The sequence below is a fragment of the Rhinolophus sinicus genome, linkage group LG05 (genome assembly GCF_036562045.2).
Source record: "Rhinolophus sinicus isolate RSC01 linkage group LG05, ASM3656204v1, whole genome shotgun sequence".
Classification (NCBI taxonomy): Eukaryota; Metazoa; Chordata; class Mammalia; order Chiroptera; family Rhinolophidae; genus Rhinolophus; species Rhinolophus sinicus.
Window position 1 is genome coordinate 25,663,056 of NC_133755.1, and position 15,550 is coordinate 25,678,605.

The 15,550-nt window shown below is 36.6% G+C and overlaps 1 protein-coding gene across 4 annotated transcripts in view; it reads right to left on the reverse strand.

The window, feature by feature from the left end:
- Nucleotides 1–5,201: 5,201 nt before the first annotated feature.
- Nucleotides 5,202–15,550, reverse strand: part of ATL2 (atlastin GTPase 2) — an 85,153-nt gene continuing 74,804 nt past the window's right edge. For 2 of the 4 annotated variants that reach the window (XM_019742240.2, XM_019742227.2), the window contains exons 7-14: nucleotides 15,405–15,497; nucleotides 13,208–13,346; nucleotides 12,280–12,407; nucleotides 11,120–11,176; nucleotides 10,119–10,190; nucleotides 9,034–9,465; nucleotides 7,583–7,597; nucleotides 7,234–7,484 (exon numbers count right to left, since the gene is read on the reverse strand). In XM_019742240.2, coding sequence (XP_019597799.1) covers nucleotides 7,377–7,484; nucleotides 7,583–7,597; nucleotides 9,034–9,465; nucleotides 10,119–10,190; nucleotides 11,120–11,176; nucleotides 12,280–12,407; nucleotides 13,208–13,346; nucleotides 15,405–15,497 — 1,044 coding nt within the window. In that variant the 3' untranslated portion in view covers nucleotides 7,234–7,376. Of the gene's footprint in view, nucleotides 6,997–7,233; nucleotides 7,485–7,582; nucleotides 7,598–9,033; nucleotides 9,466–10,118; nucleotides 10,191–11,119; nucleotides 11,177–12,279; nucleotides 12,408–13,207; nucleotides 13,347–15,404; nucleotides 15,498–15,550 lie in introns of those variants that run through there. The other 2 variants (XM_019742232.2, XM_074331904.1) reach the window with 2 other exon arrangements.

A 15,550-nucleotide genomic window follows, 5' to 3' on the forward strand; every position in this document is an offset into this window, starting at 1 on the left:
CACCTTTAGGTACTTCTGACCAGGTCTGCTAGCTTTGACTCTGAAGAGCCCCCATCACAAACCTACAAGAACACATTGGGAGTTTGTATTGCACTCAAGTATGTCAAGGGTAGATCAAATCCTCAGTCTAAACTCCAGCAAACTGTGAATCTGAGGGCAAGGAAAAATTCCTAGGATCTCCTCTAAGACTTAGGAAGAAAAAAGTGACAATTCTCTCTCCCCTGTTTGGAGAAGCCCTAATTTAGCTTTGTTTGTCCAGGAGCCAACTGGAAGATTCTTCAAAGTTAAGCTCTCTCTATGACAGAGGTTCCAGACTGAATCTAAGTAACAATCATTTAATTAGTAAACCCTGGCCAAGTGAGAAGATGGCTGCCAGAAGCACAGCTGCCAGCTCTCCAAGCTGATTTTAATTATCACTCAGAACTATGACAAAACAGGGAGAAAAACTTAAGTGCACAGATCAATTCTGGTCAAAGTATGGGAATTCAGGCCATGAATGAAAACTGCTGAAACCTAAAAGTATGTGCAACAGATGCAAGCAACCCGTGCTAGTATACCATGTTTCCCCGAAAATAAGATCTAGCCAGACCATCAGCTCTAATGCGTCTTTTGGAGCAAAAAATTACTATAAGACTTGGTATTTTATATTATATTGTATTGTATTGTATTGTATTATATTATATTATATTACATTATATTTATTATATTATTATACTATAAGACCAGGTCTTATATTATATTGAAATAAGACTGAGTCTTATATTAATTTTTGCTCCAAAAGACACATTAGAGCTGATGGTCCGACTGGGTCTTATTTTTGGGGAAACACAGTATAAGCAAAGCAGCTAGTCTAAAAGGCCCAATTCCCTAGTTAAAAGACTATGCAACTGCTTAAAAAGACTTTCTGAAAGGCCATTTTCCATATTTATATAGCAGACCACTAACCGCAACATCACAGCATTTTCTGAAATTTTATGGTATATTTTTAATAGGTCCTTAACCAAGACAAAATTTTAAAATCCCATAATGAAACAATGTAACTAATACTAAAGCACTCATACCTACAGCAAGGGTGAAGTCCCCAGACGTAAAATAACTAAAGCTAGTCCAGCTCAAAGTTCTCTAAAAATATAAACCTTGAAAGTGAAATACTGCTGAGCGTCCGTATCCCGGGTTTTGTGGAGGTGTCTAGGATCGTTAAGTGCTATGGGACGCGGGTTCTTCTGCTCCATTGTGGGGGTGGTTAGGGTATCACCCCACGTGCTCTGGGGCAAGGATCTGCGGGCACCAGACCAAGTTCAGCCATTGCCTTAGGAGCTTCCAGACAGTATAAAGATTTATAAAACTTATTTATAACAGGAGGGTTCCAGTCAAAATGGCGCAGTAGGTAAATGGTGTGCTTACCTTCTGTCACGGCCACATCAAAATTACAAGTATAAAAACGCCATCATTGAGAATCACCTAAAATCTTGCTGAACCGAAGCCCTACAACTAAGGACTTGCAGAAGAAGCCACCTCAAAATGGGAAGGATGAGCAGAGACCGGAATGGGCTGGTCCCACACCCACGTTTGACCATTAAAAATCAGGAGGGATATCTCAGCTGTGGAGGTTCCCCCCCAGACGAGCGGAAGGTCCCAGCCCCACCCCAGCCCAGTGTTCCAATGCCAGGGAGAGGTCTCCATAACTTCCAGTTGTGAAAAGCAGCAAATTGTGACTGAGTGACACGGAGAGCAGCTGAAGTCCCAGCTGCTCCTCCTAAAAGGACCGCACAAGGACTTACTCACTGACAGAATCACTGGCTCTGAGCTCCAGCACTGGGACAGCAGCTGGAAAGGTGGCAGGAACAAATGGTGGGGATCTGAGTTGTCTGGCTTGGGACAGCGGCTGGACAGGCAGCGTTCTCCTGGATGGAGGAGCTGGCAGAGGCCATTGTTTGTTGAGCCCTCCCTCTTCCCAGCATGCATATGCAGGCAGCCGCCATATCTGAGTCTCAGCAGTTCATTCCCCATGCCCTGGTGAGACCCTGACCTGCCCACTTTTCAGGCACACCCAAGCTGCTTCCCGCGGCTTTTTCATATAAACCACCTGCCTTAGCTCAAGCTGCAGACTTTCCTAGGGCCTCTCAAAGGTTCTCGGAACCCAGACAAGCAGCACCTGGCTTGAGCGTGTTCTGTACCTCTGGCTGAGCAGCCCTAAGCTCGGCACTAGCAGCAGCCGGCCTTGGTTCACAGCTTGGCCTCTTGAAGCACTTACAAGCATGGCACAAGCAGCAGCAATCTGCAGATTTCTTTGTGGCTCCTTCCAGGTGGCCCTGGGTGGGGCACAGGCTGCAGCTGAACTTGATCTGCAGCTGACCCCCTCCAAGGTGGTCCTCGGGCTGGTGCCCCCAGTGGCCAGCTTGGAAATGAGCTGGAGCATCACCCAGCCGCCTCCAAGAACACCACACCCAAGGGGCAGATTGGGCAGGCACCAGAGCCCTGCTGAGGCAGATCCTGCTCTGTAGGGTCAGCCCCTGCACAACTCCTCCACCTCAGTCACAGCCAGTCCTCACAACCAATGAGCCCAAGGATCAATCCCTCTCACTGATGTGCAAATAGCAATCAAGGCTCAACTATAAGAGGGCACACGCAACCTACACAAGGGACGCATCTGGAGTGCGAGGCTCAGATGATCAGACTGTGTCACTGGGCCCCACAGCACACCTACTACATAAGGCCACTCTATTACGACCAGGAGACCTAGCAACCCTACCTAATATATAGAAACTCAGGGAAGCAGCCAAAATGGGGAGACGAAGAAACATGTCCCAAATAAAAGAACAAAGCTCCAGAAAAGAACTAAGCAAAATGGAGACAATCAAAGTACCAGATGCAGAGTTCCAAACACTGGTTATTAGGATGCTCAATGATCTCAGGGAGAACTTCACCAAGATATAGGAAACAAAAACAAAAATGGAGATAAAAAACATAGTTAAGAACCAGTCAGAAATAAAGAATACCATAATGGAAATGAAGAATACATTATAGGGAATCAACAGATTAGATGAAGCAGAGGATTAAAATTAGCAATGTAGAAGATAAGGTAGCAGAAAACACCCAATCAGAAGAGCAAAAAGAAACAAGAATCCAAAAAGAATCTCAGAATCCAATTGAGGCGAGTTTAAGGGGCCTCTGGGGCAATATTAAGTGTACCAACATTCAGATCATAGGGGTACCAGAAGGAGAGAGAGAGCAAGGAATTGGAAACCTATTTGAAGAAATAATGACAGAAAACTTCCCTAACCTGACAAAGGAAATAGATATACAAGCCCAGGAAGTACAGAATCCCAAACAAGATGAATCCAAAGAGGCAAACACCGATACATTGTAATTAAAATGCCAAAGGTTAAAGACAAAGAGAGAATCTTAAAAGCAGCAAGAGAAAAGCAGTTAGTTACCTACAAGGCTGTCAGCTGATTTCTCAACAGAAACTTTGCAGGCCAGAAGGAATTGGCAAGAAATATTCAAAGTGATGAAAAGTAAGGACCTACAGCCAGCCAATATACTCTACCCATCGAAAATCATTTAGAATCGAAACACAGAATGAGCTTCCCAGAAAAAGCTGAAGGAGTTCACCACTACCAAACCAATATTACAAGGAATCTTAGAGGGACTTAAGATAAAAAAAAAAAAAAAAAAAAAAAAAAAAAAAAAAAAAAGAAAATGGCAATAACTACATACCTGTGAAAAATTACTTTCAAGGTAAAAGGATTAAATGCTCCAATTAAGATAGGAGGGCTCAATGGATAAGAAAACAAGGCCCATACATATGTTGCCTACAAGGGACACACTTAAGATTGAAAGTGCGTCTTATAAGATTCGGTCTTATATTAATTTTTCCTCCAAAAAACACACTAAAACTGATTGCCCAGCTATGTCTTATTTTCAGTGAAACACGGTATACAATAGAATATTACTCAGCCATAAAAAAGGAATTTTTTTCCATCTGTGACAACATGGATAGACCTAGAAGGTACTATGCTGAGTGTAGTAAGTCAGACAGCGAAAGACGAATGTCCTATTTCACTTATAAGTGGAATCTAAAGAACAAAATAAACACGAAACAGAAATCGATTCATTGATAGGGATTAAGAAGTACAAATTGATTGCTACAGTCATGGGGATGTAGGGTATAGCATAAGGAATATAGTCAATAATGTTGTAATAACTATGTATGGTGTCAGACGGGTACTAGATCTATGAGGTGATAGGAAGGAGGTTTGGGGGACAGGGCGAAAAAGGTAAAGGGATTAAGAAATACAAATTGGTAGCTACAAAATAGTCATGGGTATGTCTAGGGAATATAATCAATAACATGATAACTATGTATAGTGCCAGGTGAGTACTAGTCAGGGGGATCACTTCCTAAATTATATAAATGTCTAACCATTATGTTATACACTTGAAACTAATATAATATTGAATGTCAACTCTAATTGAGAAATGTAAAAAAGGGGGGAAGATCAATATTATGATAGCAAGGTACAGTGTCAGATGATTGCTGGACTTACCATGGTGACCACTTCTTTAGCACAGGGAATATAATCAATAATGTGGTAATAACTCTATTTAGTGCTAGGTGTGTACTGTTGAATAACTGATGTACACCTGAAACTAATATAATATTGTATGTTAGCTATATTTTTAAAAAAATCTTTCAAAACAAAGTGAAATACTGCTATTCAGTTCTACAAATAAATAAGAGTATGTCCACTGAAGGAAGGCTGACTAGCTATCTTCATGAGAAATACATACGGAATGCTCAATAGCGGGTCACAAATGATTGTCCCTTCCACAAAAGTAAATTATTTAATTAGGAAAATAAATCGTTTGCCATTGAGTATTTCTTTTTAAAAACCCACCTTGTAATATAGATGACTAAAATACTGTATCACAGAAAATATACTAACACCAAAGTTATTCAGTCAACAGTTTTGAGTTTGTCTTTAATCCCCTTTTTATTGCTTCTTGCTTAACAATGTACAGAATCTTCCAGCTGAAACCTAAGTGCTTTCTTGGAATCCTTTATAGAAGTATATCTTCTCTGGAGAAAACTCACTCTTTCCAACAAGAAATACTAAGAAATCCAATGGTCTAGATTTCACAACTCTTTAGTTAAAAAAAAAAAAAGTAAGCTATGTCTTTAATTTCAGAAAAATTGCTATTATACAACAAACTTTTTATTTTTTCATTCATAAAAACAGTCCACAGCATTCATAAACAGGGTGGTAGAAGAAATAAAAAGACACACTTTTCAGGTGGATTTTTTAAGTTTAAGAACAGATGAGTTGGTAGCAATTTAATACAGATGGAAACAAATACAATCCATATAAAAACAGGAGTTGAAAGGGGGAAAAGAGATATATCAACCAAAGTAAATTTAGAGCTTTCAGGCATGCAACTCAACATCTGAATTTTCTTCACTTAAAAACCAAACCAGGTGCTTTGTGTTCAAAAAGAAAGCTACAAAAGTATTGCAAAAATGTTAGCCTTACATATACCACACATACAAAAAGAAAGAAATTAATAAATCCCCAGCTATACCTAGGCTAATCACAAGTTTTCCCTAACAAAGACAGACAAAGAAAAATAACTTTTTACAAGCTTAGCTATGAGGTACAATACCTTAGAGCTCTCACTTGGGTGTTTCCTGCTCATGCTCTTTTCAGTATAAACAAATATGATTTATGTAATGAAATACATACTTGAAGAATTCCTTAAAAAAGAATCACAAGTTTCATTGTATATATACAACAAATTTTTAATTATGTACTGAAAATAAATTACAGGAAATAAAAACTTTAAAATGCAACAGAGGACAAAGTCACGATAAACATTCCCATTGGATTCCCTTGGGGGGTGAGATTGCAGTGTTCAAGATAAATATCACAAATATATCAAAAACTTCAAATTGTCTATGCATTCACACACTGACATGAGCCACAAACATTCCTTCACAGGGACTGTACTTATTAGCCTACCACAGAACCAGATTTTGCCATAAACTACAAAACTTTTAATACAAAATTGTTATTTATATATTTATAATTCATATACATGCCCTATCTGTGATTTTAGAAAATAAAAACTACACAATGTACAGACACTCTTAACTCATAGCTGTAGGCAACAATTTTGGATGGAATTTCTCCCCCAATAAAATTAATGGCATATTTTATGTACATGAAGGCTAAACTGCATAATGACAGTTCAGTTTCCCAAATATGCATCTCCTTTTAGGGCAGGTTTATAAATTTGAAAAGGCAAGACAAATGTACACCTCAGAATCACTTTCTTAGCTACAAGAGTTGTCCTGTGATTTCTGTGAAGTTTCTGACACATGCATTTATGTAATACTGGTATTGAAGGCAGTAAAGCAATATATACTTTAAATGTAGTGGCTCAATAAAGGCTTCATTGTCATTCCAATCTGATTCTTGATACAGTGATTCATACCTTCTCCAAAAATTAAAATTTCAATGGGACACTGTGTTAGAGACTCTAAATAGATTTCTTAAAATATATCCCTGAAATATCCTTTTACATAAGACAAATTTCACTAACATTAGATTAAAAAGGAAAAAAAAAGAATTAAACATGGCACAAATGTGCATGATAAACTAATGCTCCTTAGCCAATCTTCACGCCTTAGGAGCCGTGAACAGAAATCTTAAAACCAACAAACAATTTTCACACTCTGTGGCAGCCATCTGTGAAGCCAGTTATACTAAACTACTTCTACAGTTGATTGTAAACTTTGGTTTATTTTTATTTGAGTTCTCATTGTACAGCAAGCATGAAAAAAAGGGAGAGTGGAGTCCATGAGGAGATGAACTGTCAGTCTGTCTTTAACCGGGCATGATGAGACACCTGGTCAGTCAGGCCTGCTTTGATAGAGTTTGTTACAGACTGCCTTATGTTTTCCTCCATCAAATTATCACCCAGGGGCTTCAATACCTGTGGTATGAGAAATGTGCAAAACAAATAAAAACATGAGGTAAAAAAAGAGTTACATATAAAAATAGATATAAAAATTCAATTCAAAGCAATGAAGAAAATAACCAGGAATGTGGGAAATAAAAAGACGCTTCTCCCAAAAAATGTTATGATGCTACAAATAATGCAGTTAAGACATTTTAAATGCAACAAAAATCACTTTCTTCTTATTCAAACCATTTACAATTCCTATGAGATGGATGTGCAATTCCATACCCTATATGCAGCATCAAATCTGGTATGTATACAGCATTTATGCAGACCGGCCCAGACGGTCCTGCTTATTGTCCTACATGTATAAGTGTGAACACTTCAGATAGAGAAAAAGTTTAAAATACTGTCTAATTTTTCTTCTTGTTATTGTTGGATGACAGTCTCTGTCGCTGTGCTGATGAAAGAGCACGATGAACCATTCGACGTCTAGTAACTTCAAACAGTTTGGAAAACACCTAAAACATGGAGTGATTTGTTAGGAGAATGACTCAGAGTGCCTTGAAGTTAAAAGAGTTTAAGACTACAAGAATTTGAGACTTTGTAGGTTTCTCACCTTCCTGGGACTCCTCTGAAGCAAAAGAAAAGAGAAATGCAAAAAAATTTAGACAAGGTTTGTTGACATAGCACAGATCTTCTCTGACTAGTGACCATCTTACCTCAACTATACTGAAAATAATTTCACACACTTAGTGTCTTCCACTTAATTGTTTTGTAATAATGGAACCTCTAAAATCCTAAAATCAATGCTGCACAGGAGATGACTGATTTTCTATTTTTTTAAAGTGAGGTTGTGATAGCTTTTTATCCACCTTCTATTAGAAGATATCAAAGGAATATGAAGAGTATGAATTTTGAGATAAAAATTTAACGAATATCCAAACACAAGCTTCCAAATCAGATCTGGACAAATAAGCATTTCTCTAAAGAATATTTACAAAATCCAAACTAATATAGTGTGCGTCACTTTGTAAAATAACAATGACATTATTATAAGAAAAGTCAACATCCAATTAACTTTCTTTAAAAAATGGCTTACTTCATCAGTCTTTGAATTTAAAACCCAAACCAACATGAACTTGCATATTCTACATCGTCAAATAAGCCCAAAACTTCATGGGCCCAGAATGGTATCTGAAAATGCCTATACTATTGTCCATCAGTAATAACTGTAGCTTTCATTCTGGTCCTTGACATGATGTTTAAGTATTTCACGATGATCATTTAATGACAACTCCTTAAATGGAATGTTCTGAACACAGGCAATTAATTCCAACACACACAGTTGGCCAATATACAACATCGCTTTCCTTAGTAGATACTTGTCAGGCCCGACTTTTGATTTCTGGTTTGAGGTAAAAGATTATGATGTGAATTCTGGTTGAAGTTAAAGAGCATGATTAAGAGAAGTTAGTTCTGTTTGTAGCACTTTGCTTTGTTCATTAGCATTTCCACAGTACAGAGGTCAAACCAAGTTTTTTTGCTGTAAGCAATCCTTCTAGGATTGTTCCTTGTAGTTCGTACAACAGTAAATCACTATCTTCACAGAAGGCAACGATCACCCGAATACCATCTAACATATAAGCATGCATCGCTTCTTGCCAATATTAGTAAGAAACTTCTTTTGCTTTTCTAAAGCACCGCACTTCCGATTTTCTTTTCCTTACCTTAGTAACTATTTCACCGATATTTTCTTCTCTCAAAGAAAAACAATCCTTACGAGACTTGCCCTGCCCATTGTCTGGTATGGTCAGACCTATGATTAAGAATCTATCCAAAGGATATTACAGATTTAAGCCAACCAAAGCACTCTATAATTACGATTTTAAAGAAAAAACACTCTCCTGTTCATACTTTATATCCAGATCATACATCCAAACAAAACAGAAAACATCCTTTTGACATTCCTCATATAAAGGAAAAGTAGGTGTGCAAATACTGTGTGCAGGGGAGAGGGAACCACAGGGATGAAATTAGTCACTGAAAAACCAAAAGATAGATACCAACCTGTTCCCATAGTGTTTCAGCAATCTGATCAATCATTGTTCCAATTTCTCTGAACTCCCCAGAGTATTTAACATATGCCCAAGTACAAAGAGAAGTCAGTGCCAACCCCATGACAAGGTTACACAAGACGGCTATAGAGGTCAGGCCGATGAAGCCAGTCAGTCCTGAGATTATATACATAGCAAACATGACTGCAAACAGCGTGGCAGGGGTACGAGCAGCATAGAAGATATTTTTGCCATCATTGTGCTTTATAAAATTTGCATAGGTTTCTTCGATTTCAGCCTCCAGCTGGTCCTGATAACGACGGCAGAATTCATCTCCACCCATTTTTTTTACTGAACGAAACTGTTTAATCGCCACTTCCTTGAGATCCAGGTGTTTTCGCTCCAGATCCGAAGGCGCAATGTAAGGCTTGTCCCCACCACATATCTGTACAGACACGGTTACAGTAGGACAGATTACATGCTAGAAATAACTCACTCAAAAGCTCTCTTCTCATAGTTTTCAGTCTAAAAAAGTCAAACCACTAATGGTTCAGTTTTAAACTTGTTCATAATACCTCACACATAATTATAACCTATTTATTTCTTATATGTTTAACTGACTCAGGCAAAATAAATTTCCAAATATGACTAATACAAGTAAAGACAAAAAAATTACACTGCGATCTGTACCTGACTTCACTTGACCCATCAATACATCGTAAGAGTACAAAAGACTGCTGGCAAGAGAGTGAGTAAAAGATAACATAAAAAAGGTACTTTGATGTTCAAGTTAGCAAACTCAGCATAGAAATTGCGACTGGCCTTGACCTAATGTTATTTACATCAGAAGCTACTAATAACAGCTCAATCATGTGTCAGAAAATATTTCAGTATGGCTTGTGTAATAACTTACCACCCATATCCTGCACTCTAACTATGTGAATTATTTTCTTACTTTATTGCCAGCAGAGATGATAAACGGAAATCAGGGAATGATGTAACATAACAGTACATAAGGAGCACAAATTAATTCACTTATTTTAAATATAAAAATCTTCTATCTTACTCTAGTGTCAAATTTAAGTTTTATTTACAAACCTGTTCCATACTTTTGCAATAAATCTCTCTTGCTCCTGCTACTGCAGCAAGATTATTAGCTTCAGCTGTTGCCTAAAAAATAAAATATGTACCAATTTTATGCAAAACAATACCTGATGACTCTATAAATTCTGATTAAAACAATAAGTTAATATACAATGAACAAGTCCGAAAATGAACCAGAGGATATATTACCAATTTCCAGCTCTCCTTTCCAATGGGAGGGAACACCAGTATAAAGGATATAAAAATTGCTTCTAATAGGACTGCCTGCCTAATTTTGTTTTGCGTAGGTTTGTTAAAATGGGTTTGCAGAAAATACCAGATATGCTCAGGAAATTACAGAGAATTAAATAGATACCATCCTAAAACATCTCCAGATGTAAAGAATTAAGAATTATCCATATGGTTCTCTCTCTCATAATCAGTATTACACAAGAGACATTTTTAAAACCACAAAACAGGTTACTGGGTGAGATTTATGTGAAAATACTGCTTAATCCACTATAAACCTGAGAAATTGCCCAATGTGAGAAATCTTTAAAAACATGAACTAGGCTAAAATAACACTGTCCCAAAAAAGCATATTTTTTAAAAAGAAAGAACCCATTAGGAGCAGCTCTAAATCATTAATACCAAGGGAAAATCAGCCTTATTTCAAACAACATTCACTGTTAAAGACTCAGAGAACAGAAGAAGCTTGGTTCAGAGAGGCCCGTATTAAGCTATCTTCTGCAAAGAAGTTTTCCTACACTTTTCGAACAACTGAAGAGAAGGTACTGAGGATTCTTATTTCTTCTGGTGGCCTATATGTGTGCAGGGTCTGTAATCTATAGTTACAAAACAAATCATATAAAAAGTTCAGGACCCATGATATGCTTTGCCTTAAATATCTAAAATGTATTCTCATGCAAAGAAGCACCACCCCGTTTCCAGCATTTATCTCTAAAGCAAAGATTTTCCTCCTTCATAAATAAATATATGTACAATGCAGACACTACCTGAAGCATGGACTTTGGATGTGGAAGTTCCTCTCCTTGATAAATTTTAATGTAAGCCTAAAAATACAGAAGACTCATTAGATTAGTAGGTTATGCAGTTTGGCTCTACATCCTCAAAGAAAAAACAATCATTAAATATAAAAATGATTCACACTATTAGAAGGAAAGTCTAGGCTTTAAAAATCATCTACTCTCATGCCAACAAAATTAACCCTAAACTCAAAATTATTAAATGCCTGTGTTGCCAAATAGTGCCCTACAGAAACAATTCTAAATATAATCCCAACTTGCATAAAAGTTGTACCTCATATTTAGAAGTCATATATAAAATGTCATCTACTTTATGAAAAGAAATCCATACTTCTCCCCTACTGCCAAGGTTTCAACTAAATGTTAGAAAATATTTTAATTCAGTATTTTACTTTGACCAGCTTAAATTGTATTTCAGTTCAAGAAAAAAAATTACATAATTGTGGTTTAAGAGTAAGAAGGCAAGATGGAAGTTTTTAGTAAGGCCATATAGGAACTTTTCAGCTGAACTTTCTCCTGACTCTAAATTAATTCATAACTAAACAAAGATAGTATGAAAATGACCAAAAACACATTCCTGGTTAACTGTATTTTCCCTTCTACCTATCTATAACTACAATGAATAAATATAATCTCCCATAAGGGTCTTGCTCTGGCAATCAAACTATAAAGACTAGAGAAGAGCAGAGGAAAAAACATGTATGAATAATTTAGTTGAGCTCAGAAACCAGTTTTGATACTTTTAGCTGCTCTTATCAAGTCCTCAGAACCCTGGGAGAAGGCTTTTGTAAGAATCGGACATGCAGAATTGTGATCCCAATACCTATCATCATTCACAAATGATAGAGCTGTATTACAACAATAATGGTAAATGGTTTTTCTTTCCATATCAGAGCTGGAGAACAAGTAGGATAATTCCGTAAACAAATAAAATCACTGTCTAGAAGATACAAGTTGTCTGCTAATCTTAAATATCCTTAAATATTGATACACCCAATTTGAGGCAGAAAAATAAATCATAAATTTTACTCTTTTGCTTTAGATAAGAAATTTCTTGTACATATAAATGAGTTTTAAGTCACCTATATTTCTAAGTTAGACAAAGTCATTTAATATAAGAGTTTTCCTACCTTAAAGTATTCTACAAGATCTCTACAAGTGACTTTAGATCCACTTATCTCCTTTTCTACCAAATTTTCAGGGGCAAGCAACAATGGAACCAGATTTCGAAGCTCTCGTTTAAAGTCTTCATCAATATCTAGTGGACACGAAATTAGTCAACATATTAGTCAAAAAAAAAAAGTAAAGAAGTCCCCATTGGTAAGAGTTCGTAAAATTCTGTTTCATGAAATAAGAGTTCACAGCATGTATTACTAAAGTAGATTCATTTTAAAAACGTATCCAAACACGTCATTATCTCCTAGAAAAACATACATCCCCCCTCCACTCTACTACCCCATTTCTCCTTATCCCCCAAGAATTCTCTTCACTCAAATAATAAATAAAACAAATTGTGGACTACCCAAACAAATCCCACATTAAGTATTAACTAACCTACCCTTTTCAGATGGCAAATAATTCATGAAATTGTATTAAATTTTAATACTAGATTTTTGTTTTTCCAGCCATACTACAAATTTCATCAAACCTCAAGCTTTTTATCACCATGCTCTAAATAATCCGAAAACATACACAAAAAATTATACTATCACCCCTGAAACAGAGGCTTAAATCTGATTACATCAACAAAATATTTGGTAAAGCTTTTCAGCAGAAAGTAATCAGATGAAACATTGAAATGTTCTCAGCCTTCAGAATTTTTAAGACATTGGTGCTGAGCAGCAGACCGCATTAGAACACGTTAATCAATATGCTAGCTGTTTGGAAAGAAAAAACAATGAAAAACTAGACCAGAGAGTTTTACAATCACAGCATTAACAATGCATCTAAATGTCCTCCAGTACAAGACAGAAAATGTAAGGAATCATGTATTTAAAAAAAAAACTTTTCAGCCCCTAAAAAATAAGTTCTGATTTTAGCAAGAATGGGAATTCCCACCTTTCAATCTCCCATCAAAACTAGGATTAGTTGCAACTTTAAGACCAGGATGTGGTAAAAGGAAGCAACCAAGATTTGAGAAACAATTGTGAATGTGCTTCCTTACATTCTGTAGTTCTTCGTGTTGATTTTGTTTTACCTGAGGGCAGAAGGAGACAGAGTGAAGGTGCAAACAGGAGAAAAAAATTTTTTTAAAGAAAACATATACACATACTCACATGCATACACACTTAACTCAAATGCTATTCCAGATAGGTGTTTTTTGACAATATAAATTTTTACTAAGACCCCACTTTGTCTTAACCCAGAAAAGATGTTCATTGCCATGTTAGCTGACAAGGATATGAAAAAATAATAATTAATGATCACAATATCTAACACCAAAATAACAAGTTGTGGTTGTTATTTATAAACCAGATAATAAATTAAGAATTTGCCTTTAAAGTACTTATAATGGCGAAGAGAAAAACAAAGTATTAATTTGCCTACAAATAAAAGGTCAGCCCCTGAGAGAAATAACAAAGTGAAACACTCCAGTGCAGTTCAAAGAACCTTAGAATTTATTAGGATTTTAGCACTCACTCCAAATGATTATTTGTGATTAAACCACGTAGTTATCAGTGTTTTGAGAAGAGAGATTGCTATGTATTTTTGGAAGAAAACCCTAAATTTAGATTTTTAATAACTACTTATCCCAATATACTCTCTCAAAGACTCTTCTCAAAAACTATTCTAAAAACACACATGCAAAACATACACCATTCATAATCAACAAAACCTGGAAACTACCTAAATCTCCATCAAGAGTAGAAAGGAAAAACTGTCCACTCACACAATGGAATACTGCATAGCAATAAGAATAAACAAAAACTACATGCAACAATATGGATTAATCTCAGAAACATAATATTGGGCAAAAGAAGCTAGACACAAACAAGCACATACTGTGATTTCTTTCATAAAAAATACAAAAACAAACAAAGCCTGTCAAGAGGTCAGGATAACAGCAGAGGGTTTATGGGGTGGGAAGGGGTCAGTGGATGGAGGGTGGTGCTTCTGGGTACTGGTTACATGACTATGTTTAATTTGTACAAATTCATCAAGCTGCACACTTATGATTTGAGCACTTTTCTGTATCACTTCAATAAGACATTAAAAAACCTTGTCTTTGCAGTACATAATTCCGAGTTTAGTCTATGACTGATGTGCTTTATGCTAATTTCTTCTAAAGAAACCAGAGAAAACTCTTGATGACTGAAATTATCTCTGACAGCGGGGTCTAGAAATTCCTTTCAAATAATCCAAAAATGAGGAATTGGTTTTAATCTTATTTTGGGAATAATAAAATTACATTGTACCCCAACTCTTTGAACATGGTTGAGAAACTAAATGCATCATTGCACAGGCAAACAAAATTTATTAACGAAAAGAGAGAGCCCTCTTACTTATGCATAAAGGGACCTTTATGTTTCTTTTGTGTATGTGAGTGGATGCGTAGTATCTGACCTGAGTGTTCCCCAAATACTTCCATGGGAGGGTGCCTTTAGGAATGTAGGATCATGTCGGTGAGATTATTTCCCAGGAATGTCTGGTGTGGCATATTTCATGGGACTGGAGTCTAGATATTTGGGTTCTAGTCCCAGTTATCAATAATTAGTTAAGTGACCAAAACGCAAGTCATTTTTCTTGGTTCCAGTGTCATGGTATGTACATAAGACTGAACTAGATGAGGTTTACGATCCCTTTTCTAGCTCTAATGCTGTCATTCTGAGACAGTATTCCTTGGAGAGAGGGTCTCACATCATCCAACGCATGCACACTGTATTTATTATCCAGGCTCTCCCAAACGCTCAGAAGCTCAGCTGGGCCAGAAAGAGAAGACATGCACACCATCTACGTAGGTCCAAAAGGTTAGTCTCCTTCAAACTTTTATCCTTTGAATATTGATTTACTGAGGGGGGCAGTTCACTCTGGAGAGAAATATTTGTCCCTTCATTTCTATTTGAGGGCATTGTCCTCTTTGGCAGGAGTGCTACCAATTTACTTTTCATCAATTATGTATGGAGTCATCTGGGCTACTTGGGATACTCAATTTATCCCAATGACAGAGATTGATAGTCTACGCAGCAGTGCAGGCAGCCCACTCCTTTACCTGGCTTGATGCTTATGCTCTCTTCTCTAAGAAACGGGGGCTTACCTGCAATCTCTTTTCAAGGAATTGTTTTCCACCTTCCAAACCATATGCATGTTCATAAGGATAACTCCAATCTCGAATCAAAAACATTAATGTCTATACACAGAAAAAAAATCATTTCTTATAAAATTTTACAAAAAATCACTTGA